General features: G+C 34.5%; 1 protein-coding gene across 2 annotated transcripts; it reads right to left on the minus strand.

The window, feature by feature from the left end:
• Positions 1-3,118: 3,118 nt before the first annotated feature.
• On the minus strand, positions 3,119-11,992 carry LOC146918359 (DNA mismatch repair protein MSH7-like). Of its 2 annotated transcripts, XM_085720017.1 has the most exons (17): positions 11,494-11,992; positions 9,166-9,895; positions 8,939-9,034; positions 8,769-8,824; positions 8,496-8,562; positions 7,851-7,946; positions 7,589-7,720; positions 7,441-7,474; positions 7,296-7,343; positions 6,358-6,554; positions 6,144-6,270; positions 5,774-6,051; positions 5,275-5,469; positions 4,470-4,877; positions 4,217-4,313; positions 3,954-4,081; positions 3,119-3,770 (listed from the first exon to the last, which is right to left on the minus strand). In XM_085720017.1, the coding sequence occupies exons 1-17, from the start codon at positions 11,802-11,804 to the stop codon at positions 3,294-3,296; spliced, it is 3,477 nt and encodes a 1,158-aa protein (XP_085576143.1). In that variant the 5' UTR covers positions 11,805-11,992; the 3' UTR covers positions 3,119-3,293. The 2 variants fall into 2 exon arrangements, with proteins under 2 accessions (XP_085576143.1, XP_085576144.1); XM_085720018.1 differs by lacking the exons at positions 3,119-3,770; positions 3,954-4,081 and having other exon boundaries at positions 4,429-4,877; positions 11,494-11,980.

An 11,992-nucleotide genomic window follows, 5' to 3' on the forward strand; every position in this document is an offset into this window, starting at 1 on the left:
TTTTGAAAGAAAGTTTGAATTTTGATCGAAGTTGTGAAAGTGATAATGATTTTAAAAGATTATACATCATGCATAGCATGGCATATAGTTGTGTCATAGGTGCCAAATGGGGCGATTATCATTGTGCCAATTGGGGCGATTATCACTGAGCCAATTGGGGCGATCTATCAGTGTGCCAATTGGGGCGATTTTCTTATTCTGCCAAATGGGGCGATTTGTCTTTAGGTGCCAAATGGGGCGATTATATTATTATGCCAATTGGGGCAATATCCGGATCATGGTCTAGTTGCATCTCATGCATCATTTGCATAAAGTTATTTTATTTTGATTTCTGTTATTTATATTGAGCTTTTGACTTTTATGTGGTGAGTGTTTTATTGTTCTTCTTATCTTGTGCCTTTTATGTCTATATGATTGTATTTTTGTGGTTTAGGAATACTGACCCCTTACAACCAACATTTTAGGTATTGAGGAATTTGAAGATTTGAATCAGGAATGATGTTAAGCTTGTACATGCGCGGGGAAATAAAGTTGGGTTTTTCTTAAATTGTAATTTAAAACATTTTTGAGGTTCATTCTAGTTTTCTTGTAATAATCAATTTTAATGAATAATTTCTAATATTTTATTTTAATAGTTACCTTCTAGATATCTTTTCTATTGACATTGTTTTATTAATTTATTTTTAAAAGCAAATATTTTCATATTTTCTAAAGAATAGAATTATATTAGGTAATGTCTTGGATTAAAATCCGGGGCGTTACAGAAGGATAAAGGATACCTACGTTTTCAATTGCCATTAAAAGTGTGTTATTTGTTTTCAATTGCATTAAAAGTGTGTTATTCGTTTTCAATTAACATTAACTAAGTTATATGAGAGAAAATGAGGAGTTTGAGAATAGAGATCAAATCAACGGGTGAGATTAGATTAGCATGTTTAGGAGGGAAAAATGTTAGGGATTAGGGCAAATTAGGGCAACATGCTTGCTAACCAAGTCTAGCTTTTATAATAATAAAGGATAGAGAAATGATATTTTGACAACCACTTTTTGACAACTTTTGGACAACTTTCTCTCTCATACTCACATGATGTTGTTATCCTCTCTCTTTCTTTTTCTCTCTCCATTGTTTTTGACCAATAAGAAGTGAGAAAAACAAGGTTGTCAACAAAGTTGTCATCAAATGGATGTCAAAATATCATTACTCTAAAGGATAACACAAGTAAATCTATTAACTTTTTTTTGTTTACAAAATTTCTTAACCCTTTGCCACCAAATTATAAAACTTTTGTCTCAAATTATAAGTTCCTTTACAATAACAATAACAATGAAACATTAATGTTATCTTTTATATTATATCTTTAACTATTTATGACCATCTCTTCTTTCAATTCTTTAATTTATTTTTCTTATAATTTTGTAAAACATCATATAATTTGGGATATATATGCAAGCAATATCGCTATCAAGGGATAGTGGTTGGAAAAGGAACGAGGAAGAAGACTAACAACCGATTGCATTCACGATTACGATAATGTGGCTTAACTACTCGAGTTCTCTCGTCGTACTAAATAACGTAGCTATAGCACAATAATGTTCCTTCACGATTTTGAATCACACCGACCTAGGAAAAAAATATGGTTAATTAGTTAATTAACCATGCATATACGTGTGTCAGATGGTTTTAAATTGCAGTTGCGGTTACTACTATCGTGATTTATTTTGTGTAGAATTGTGGTAACCTTGATTGCGATTATGTTGTGATTGCGAAGACATAAAAATTATAATGTTGTGTAACTTTCCTTTTTTGTTTATGTCTTTCACATATGCATGTTCTTGATGTGTAACAAAAAGTGGTAGTCCATAGAGTGCGAGAAAGAGGAGAATAGGAAGCACAAAGGAGGGAGTTTTGTGGAGAGTATAGAAGACCAAATAGTTTTGGAGAGAATTTCGTTTCATTACGTGGACACAAAAGAATCATGGGAAAAATTGTTGGCGGGTTATTTGGTAAAGAAGTGGTACTGTGATCAATGCAATTTTTTTATGGTTTCAAATCTTCAAAAGGAATAACTCAAAATAAAAATGTTTAAAGGAAATTTTGTTAGGTGTGAGTACGTGACTATAGTGTCAACCAAATTTATTTATAATTTCTGTATAAAGTTGAATTTATTCAATTCAAATTTTGTTAGGTGAATAAGTGGGGTGTCCGGGGTTCGAACCCCGGCCCCTGCATATAATAATGCATTGTCCTACCTGAGCTATGCTCACGGGACATTCAATTCATTTTTTAAAATAAGAGAAAATTAAATTTGAAATATATGTATTCATTAATAATATTGAAACAAAAGAATTATCAAATAAAAATGAAACAAAAATCTTCAAAGAATCCGTGTCTTGCATGGGGTTCAACAAAAGAGCATACAAATATTTGACATTAATATAACTATTACTAATCTTTTTATATAAAATTTAAGCTAATCTTTTTATATAAAATTTTAAACATTGTTTGTATAAATAATTGCATAGATCTATATATATATATACTGATACAGTCCTCAATGAGGACTCCTCATTGGCTGGAAAAGACCTTGTGAGGTGAGGACAGAGATAAAGATTATAGCCACAAGATCAAAGCCTATAATGCTCTCCGAGAAGAAATAAGAATATATATTGGCATAGACATGGCTTGGAAGGAAGGTGTCTCCCATCTCAGTGGAAAATGACTCCAAAGTTCGCATTGATATAGTTACTAACAATTGCACCATCGAAAGTTTGTATTCCTACTTTGATTCAGACGCAAGCTTATGAATTTGAATCGGCAAGTTCAGCAAAACGATATTTGGCATGAAGTTGGCAAGTGGTAATTGGCTACCATACCTCAACTTCACTTTCGATTCCATGAATGTGCATATTTGAATTGAAAGACTCTTTAATGAGCTTCATAGTCTTCTTTTTTATAAAATATCTTAGGCTTGCATGCCTAAAATGTGTGTGATTATATTATCCTACAATTGTGTTTATAAATAAATTCTTATTCCATCCAAGTTGAGCTTGCACGCTCCTATTGTAGTGTAACCACAATGATTCTAATAAAAAAAAATAACCACAATGCATTCCCAACTACTTCAATCACGTAATTTACTATAGTTCAGCTTTCTCCCAAATAAAAGAATAAACAAGCCACAGTTTGCCAAAATGAAAACAGGTGTTCTTTAATCACTAAGGAAACAAGTATAAATTTACAAGCAGTTTTGTAGAAGTAAGATTAGTAGCCCTACCTGTTGCACTCTACATCTCTAGTTGCCTGATTTAAACGAAGATTTTAGTTCATACCGCAAACAGACTAATGTATCTAAAACATCATCGTCAAAATATTCACTATTCTCTATTCTTGCGATAGACATCAAGGTCTTCAGCCATTCTTCATGAAGAGTTGAAAACTCTGATCTCTGTTCACTTGACCTAAAGTTTTTGCCAATTGATATTTTCATCTGTTGGCTCGCCTTTGAAGCAACGTTCACAGTTTTTTCTGGGATTCCAGCCATAAGTGCAACCTGCAATCCGTAGCTCTCTGGACATGCTCCAGAGGCAAGCCGGTATAGGAAAACTAGTTCCTGATTTTGTTTGGAAAGGGTATCAGATTTTGACTTGAAAGCACAAGCCATGTGTTGCATTGTAACGCGTGGATGAGATGCAAATTCTTTTGTTAGTGGATGGTAATGTGTTGCGAATAGCAAGCGACAGTTAACCTTTTCAATCAGATGCCGGAATACCTGTGAGCATCCATAGAATTATTAATAGCCTAAAAATGCTTTTCAATGCATGGAGCAAAATTACAGGATAAGTGGATAAATTCTCATTATGTCCACCTAATAGTAAGTATAGAAACCCTTGTACTCTAAACCAGAACCAAAAATATCATTTAAGATAAAGAATAGTGAAGAACGGAGTCTTACAGCATATGCAATGGCGTAGCCATCAAAAGTGCTTGTTCCCCGACCCAATTCATCAAGGATAACAAGAGAATCTTGAGTAGCATTATGAAGCACTGATGCAGTTTCTGTACACTCAATAAAGAAGGTACCTGAAAACAAAAACATAGTTTTAGAACCACAATCCTGAATTTCAAAGTGCTCAAAATTCCATTGGAAAAATTGATGGATAGGCAACACCTCTAATGTAATCATAAAGCACATTCGCTGCTTGTTAGAGTACTTACTCTCGCCTGCCATGATTCTATCTGTGGCTCCAAGGCGTGTGAAGATGATATCCACAACTGAAAGAACACAATTTTCGCACGGCACATAGCATCCTAACTGCAGAGACGTCAGAGGCATATTATAAGAGGCAACATAATTGCTTCCTTTGTATCAAAAGCTTGGAAATTAACATCAACATAGTTTAAGAAAAGTAACTTCTCATCAGAGATACCTAAGCTAAAAAAAGCTAGCAGAATGGTGAAGGATAAGAACCTGGGCCATAATAACAGCTAGACAGGTAGCACGCAAAAGTGTTGATTTTCCACCCATGTTTGGCCCTGTCAGAAGCAACGTGCGAGGATGATGCCCACCTTCATTCTCGCCAAGGATCATGTCATTTGGAACAGGCTCACGTCCAGTCTCTCCAAGAGCAAATGGATGCCACAGTCCCTTCATTTTGAGCACAGGTGCTCCACTACCATTACTTGTACTTTTTGATGTTGGCACTATGACAGGCCTAGACATAGTTCCACATGAAAAGCTAGAAGTAACAGCAAAAGATCTTAGTACATCAATGCAATTGATGGCGTGAACAACTTCAAACCATTGAGTAGCTTTCTCCAAAAATAGTTCAGCAAGTATTGTGAGTGTTTCGGCATCTGTATCTGTAACATCATGATTCTGGCACCAAATATAAGGTCAGACATATATACAAGTTTAAAGAATTTCAAAGATAATACACATGGCAAAGTCAAAATACATTTTTAACTATAAGTGACTGTTGTGACAGATAAAATACTTCTCAGTGAAGTAGTCCATTTCAATTTTACAGTGTTAAATGAATTGTTAGGAATTTATCAAGCTGTTAAATAAACTTTTAGGAATTTCTGATGGTTATTATTATAATTTACAAATGACATAAGAGCACATAGAGTGATAGTACATATCAATTTCCAATCAATCAAAATTCCAAATTAACAATTTCATTGCAATATACAAGCATAAGTCAGACTAGGAGGAATACATGGAAGAAGTTTTGTTTCATATTATTTGTACGTGTAACAAAAAAGAAAAATACCTGGTAATTTGGGAAATCACTATCTACAGCTGCTTCAAACTGAGTAAGAAATTGATCGAGGCCATCACTGCCAGTAAGCACTGGAAGTTTGAAAACTTTGGTCAAGGACGATATTAGAGGCTGCTCTTTCTGTAGTAGAAGCAACAAACTCACAGTAGTCCGAAGGCCTTTCACAAGTGACCCAAACACTTTCACCTGTATGTATTTACATTAAAAGTCATTTATGTGCACTAAATAACAGAAAAACCTTCAATACATATTTTCGACATGTCATTTATAAACGAAAATATAAAGATCCTAGATTTCATTCTCCGTGACATGAAATATGCAACTAAACTAAGTAATGCATTGACGGGCATTACAATCAATATGTTTTCTTTGGCATTCAAATGAGAAGTTGATTTCATTCAAAACAAGAGTGCAAGAAATTGTTCAGAAATCATAGAAAGAACTAATTACAATCCTATACAAATTTGGCATAAGAAACAGTAGAACTTACCCTCTGTTTCAATATTTTCTTTACCAACAAGGGCAGTAAGATAGGGCTTGATACTTTTAGGCTGGACTTGGTTCGGCCAAGTAATAGTTCCAAATCCGGAAGCTTACGAAGATGTTGTGCAATATGAGACACAATTTCAGGGGAAGCTATTAGATGGTCTACCACATCAAGCCTATTATTAATTCCTTCAGCATCTTTCAATGGACAGCAGATCCAGTTCCTAAGAAGCCGCTTTCCAGATGAAGTAACACAGTTATCAAGATACTTGTACAATGTACCTGAAACACAAGCAGAACAGACTTTTTAATACTGAAATTTCCGATGTAATATGTTAGAGGGTTAAGAGTGCTCAAATAGAACAAGCACTTGCCTGCTTTTCCACCATCCTCGCTATTGCCAAAGATTTCTAGATTTATATAGGTTGGACCATCCATTTTGAGGCAACCCTTATAAACCTGGTATGGATAAATGTCCCCGTTCTGAAGGACCTCATCTAGCTGTATGAAAAGAAGAACAGATTACTCATTATAAACAACATAGTTGCACACTGCTCAAAAAAGGTGTCACAGTAAACACAGTTATACCATCAATCTATTCAGATGACCTATCAGTCCACCAAGAGCAGATAACGTGATTTCACGGTGAATCACATCGGTCAGCACATGATCCAGTGAATTAGACGAACCCTTAAAGTATCCTTTCAAGTGAATTAAATCACTAATTTCTGAGTTCACCAAGTCAGTGATCGACCGCATAGGAGTCAATTGTAGTGTTGTGGAACCTGCAAGTGGAACAGAAACAAATAAAGAGGTCCAATTATGTTTTTTTAATTTAATCATACACACACACATACATATTCAACATAGCAAAGGTAAAAAAATACTTTGAAAACTTCACGCTACAAAAAATTTATATCAAGCAAAAATATCTAATTGCAACATAGTGCAAAAACTTGGTAACTCAATTATTCCACGTGCAGCTTGTATTGAGCTACTCACGTTAATACACAAGACAAACTGCATATGAAGCACAATCTAATTAATTTGTTAACGGTAGAAGAACAAGCTATCGGCAATTCAGCACATAAAACAGAATATCAGATGTGCAGATGTTACGGTTAGAAGATAAATTACAAAATGAATATAATACCATATCAGCTTAATTTCAGAGGGGGACAGGTAGCCTGAATTCCTAAGAGACCACTTTGTTCCATATCTATTTCCATATAACATAGAGATACAGGAAAGGTATTAACTGATTTCCATAAAACATTATGTATCTTTAAGTCAAAGCAGAACTAAATGCACCAATGAATAACATACAATAATTGGCCACCCCAAAATGTTTGTTATTAAGTTGTTATACAAAACTGTGGAAAACTATTACTTTCCTAACCTTGGTATGTACATACAACTTCCAAGACAAAGCATAGAAAAGAAAGTAGAAACACATTTAAAACTCTATAATACTTTCAATACCGTGCTGGTGTATTACTAAACTGCAATGAAACATAACAACTCACCATTTAAAGAGAATTTTCTAAATGCTTTCTCAGCTTCTTTGGACACCCCTGTAAAAACATTGTACTTCACAATAAGAAATAATCCTATACAAGGTACAGATTTGAAGTGTGTTCAAGCTGAAGGCAAAGAAATAAGATTGTTCACCTCTGCGTTCATATATAATTTCCTTGGGTGACACCTAAAATTGCATTCACACAGGCAAATTAGCTAACAGTTTGACAAATTAAAAGATCAATCACAGAAACTACATCCAAAAATAGGAACCAGTTAAAGAAGGGTATTTTGAGCATACTTGCATCAATAAAGCCCCCAAAGCAGAACATGACGCATCATCATCAATAGAACCAACCCATAACCTAAGACGAGCACAATCAACAAAAGCAAATCCATATGTAACTGAACCATTATCGGAGCCATTGCTTTCCTGAAGAAAATATACAATTCATCGTCACATTAAATAATTACAGTATTAACATTTAACATCATTATACATCACAAATACTTATCATAGCACACAGAAAATGAGCAATTCAACAACAATGAGAAGTGGGAACCTCTTTTATTGCAAGAAGATGGTTTGCATCAGGGCCAATATTACCATCCACGTTGGTTGATGGGGTGACTACCTGAACTAATTTTCTTTGAATAACCTGCAATCATGCAGCAAGAGTCAGACCATGAAAAAAAACCACCAGATCAAAATAATTAAGGACACCGGCTAAACTAGTATACTGATTGGAACCAACTAGTAAATAAGAAGAAAGAAGCAAGTCTCAATTGATATGAATGAAGCACTCTCAGGTTACTAGAGAGAATTCGATCTCTCCCTTGTCCCAATCTGATTCACCAATTGAATCTCCTTTTTATCCCTTTTCCTGTCGGCAACATGCGTTGTTGATTTTTTCTCTCAGTCTATTAGTAACAACCCGCCTAACATATACAGGGAGTTCTAATAATTTAGTCAACCAGAAAAAGCTCAATTTCAAATGACAACTGCATGTCCTGCAATGTTCACTGTATGCAAGATCAATTATAATCTACCTAAAACACTGTTTTTATCGCATGGAGATAGCAGAATAATAACCAAAAATGAAAGAACTTCAGAATGATAACAGATGAAATAAGACCTGGAATAATCTCTCACGTAAAAATATAGGAAGATGAATGCATATTTGAATCATAACTAATAGAAAACTTACAGAATTAGCTCCTCTAGCTTTTGCTTCTTCAGACGTCTCCAATTGCTCCACTCGCCCAACCTTATATCTTCACAATGGAAAAAAACATCATACTGAGTATCCAACAATTTACTAGGAAACTACTATCACCATGTAAATTTATTATTGAGAATTAATGCATATGGTGCAATAATCAATGATTAGCAAATATCATCTATATTATGCATAAAATCTCTACTTAGTATAAAAAAAGTAGTCATATCAACTACAAAATTAAATACATTGTATCCTTACCCACGAGCAACCAAGTTTTTAACAGCATCATCAATCCCACTTTCAGATATACCAACCTGAGTCAACAAATTCGAAAAATTCACGTTAAGTAATAAACATAGAAAATGGGTCAAGAACCACAAAATTATAAAGGGAAATGTTAACAACCAGAACTAAAAATTAGAAATCACCTGCCGACATTTTCCCACACCACTTAATGTTATTTTCCAATCAAGCTCCTTGTGGCCAATTTCAGCATCCATTTCATAAAGCTCATAAAATTTTCCCTGTGTTGAGGATTTATTTTAGGCACATTAACTAAGGTTTATGTATAAAAAATACCAGTAGTAAATAAATAAATATACCACAGGATGTAAAGGAATAAAATGTCAATGTTCAAAGTTATTGATTGACTAACCACTTTAAAGAACAGCAAAACATCCATATATTTACATTTGACACTCCAATACTGTTTCTGCGATGCTGACATTTTTCTCAAAACCTCTGGAGGTATATAAAGTGTAGTCCTGTCATATAACGGATCATCGGGCCTTCTTCCATTTGCATCCCTGATTCGAGAAGGATCAAGCCACTCAAACTTGCTAGCTACTTCTAACTCCTTCTTAGTCATGTCCAATGACATTGAATCCTCAAGGAATCTAACTCGTTTGCCAGAATCCCGTAAGGAAGAAAGCTTGGACACATCCTCTAGTTTTCGCTTTACATTAGAAGTAAGAGGCTGCATCCCTGGGGTTTCTGGTCCAGTGATATCATCATCATTTTCAAACAGGAACGTGTTTTCATTGTTAACCTTTTGTCTAAAATTTACAGCATTATCTTTTGCTTTCACCACAGGCTCAAAAGCTGCTGCTGCTTCTCTCTGCAGCCCTTTCCGGTTAGTATTAGTAAATATAGAAGATGGTGGAGATGGTCTGGGGAAGCTATCATGATTTGATGACTGGCTCCTGAATATATTATCATGATTAACCTTTTCTTTGAAATTTACAGCATTATCTTTCGCTTTCACCAAAGGTTCAAAACCTGCTGCTGCTGCTGCTTCTTTCTGCAGTCCTTTCCGGTTAGTATCGGTAAATATATCTGATGATGGAGACGGTTTGGGGAAGCTGTCATGATTTGATGACTGGCTCCTGCAAAAAAAAATTCCACATGAGAACGTTCTGGCATCCAATAAACAACACTTTCCATTATGATTCACTAACATCTTCGGTTTCAACTATATACTTTTTATCAGTGCTGGCTAACTCGCTAATTAACCATACTGTGACATGATAATTCAGAAAGTGTGTCTATTTGAATTAACTTATTCTAGTTATCTACCAGTATAAGTACCTGGAAGACAGTTTCGAAGAGCTTATGGAAACAGCTTACAACATGTCCATAAGTTGTTTTCAGCCTACTTTCATAAGCTCTCCAGGATAACTAATGAAAACAGCTTGTACGAAAACATTTGTACTTTATTTGATCTTATCTAAGTGAAATAGCTTATACATATGCACTTATATGATAAACGTTTATACTGTAAGTGCTTAGTGTGCTTTTTGTAGTCATGTAGTTTCAAACTATATCGTTTTTATATGAACTTCCTAACTTACTATATCATTATGATTCACTAACATCTTCGGTATCAGCTATATACTCTTTATCGGGGCTGCCTAACTTGCTAAACAACTATACTGTGACATGATAATTCAGAGAGTGTGTCTATTTGAATTAACTTATTCTAGTTATCTACCAGTATAAGTACATGTGAGACAGTTTCGAAGAGCTTATGGAAAGTCCATAAGTTGTTTTCAGCTTACTTTCATAAGCTCTCAAGGATAACTAATGAAAACAGCTTATATAAAAAACAGTTTTACTATAAGTGCTTAGCGTGCTTCTATACAGTTTTTAATCATATATTTCCAAATCGAACTAAAATGTTGCTTCAATTCCACTGTAATATCTACAGTATAAGATCGTTGGTCATTCTAAATATCAAGCTTCAGTGAAATTGCATCTATACACTTCTCATTATGATTCAGGATCATCTTCAGTTTCAACTCTATATTTCAAGTATATAATTTTTTTTATCATAACTTATACAATCATATTCTGATATGATAATTCCAAAATGCATAGGTCTGTTTGGATTGGCTTATTTGAGTTTATCTACTTGCATAACTACCTGTTTAGGAGATCTGATAGAAAAATCTTACTACATGTCCATAAGTAATTTTCAGCTTATTTCCATAAGCTCTTAAGTACAACTTATGAAAAAAAACTCGTAGCTTATATAAAAGCAGTTTGACTTTGTTCTATCTTTTGTAATAAAAATAGCTTATAGATAAGCACTTATATAATTAATGTTTATGCTTTAAACTTCTAATTAAGCTGTTTATCCAAGCAGATACATAATAATCATTCTTCTACACAGTTTCTAATTACACCGTTTCAAATCAACCTAAACATTGAATCAATTTCACTCTAATTGGACAATTTCAAATCTTAGGTCATTCTGTACATCAAGCTTCAGTAAAAAATCCTTCACATTATTTTCCAATAAATCATCAAAACAAATTGCATTAATAATTATTCTTCAACGCGAAAGTATACGAAAATCAATAGCAAAAATCACGTGCAATTTATCCCCATTTCATGAACAAAAACCCTAACCTATCGATTTCACAGAACACAGGAAAACGAAGAAAATTACAAAATTAGAAAGAAGAGAGAAAACGATAATTACCTCTGGTTAACCTTTTCGACATCATCAACCTTAATAAACTTATGCATGATACTCTCAAACAAACAAGAACCGGAGTTCTTCGTGTTCGCCGCGTAGTTCGCCGGTAAAACCTGACGTGGTACCTTCTCCGGCGGAGTGTCAGTTCCTCTGACGTCATCTGAAGGCGGCGGTGGATTGAAGGCTGGTTTGACAGTACGATCTTCGCGGTTGGATTGCGGAGCGGACGGAGCGATGGTTTTTGCGGCGGTGGAAGTGCGATTTTCCGGGGAGGTTTTGTGGAAGAATGAGAGAATTGATTTTTGGCGATTCATGTTGGATTTGTGTGAAGAAGAGAGTGTGAGAGAGAAAGGGTTTTTGTGAGGTTTGTATGAGAAATGGTTACGATTTGAAAATGTGAATTGTGAAATAAGGTGGAAAATTTTGCCGCCAAAAATGAAAAAACGTTTTAGGCTTTTAGCGCTAAAAGTGTGAATGAGTTGAAGGATAGTAGATTAGTAGT

This window comes from Medicago sativa, chromosome 6 (assembly GCF_051527215.1).
Source record: "Medicago sativa cultivar Bolivia chromosome 6, Bolivia_mono, whole genome shotgun sequence".
Classification (NCBI taxonomy): domain Eukaryota; kingdom Viridiplantae; phylum Streptophyta; class Magnoliopsida; order Fabales; family Fabaceae; genus Medicago; species Medicago sativa.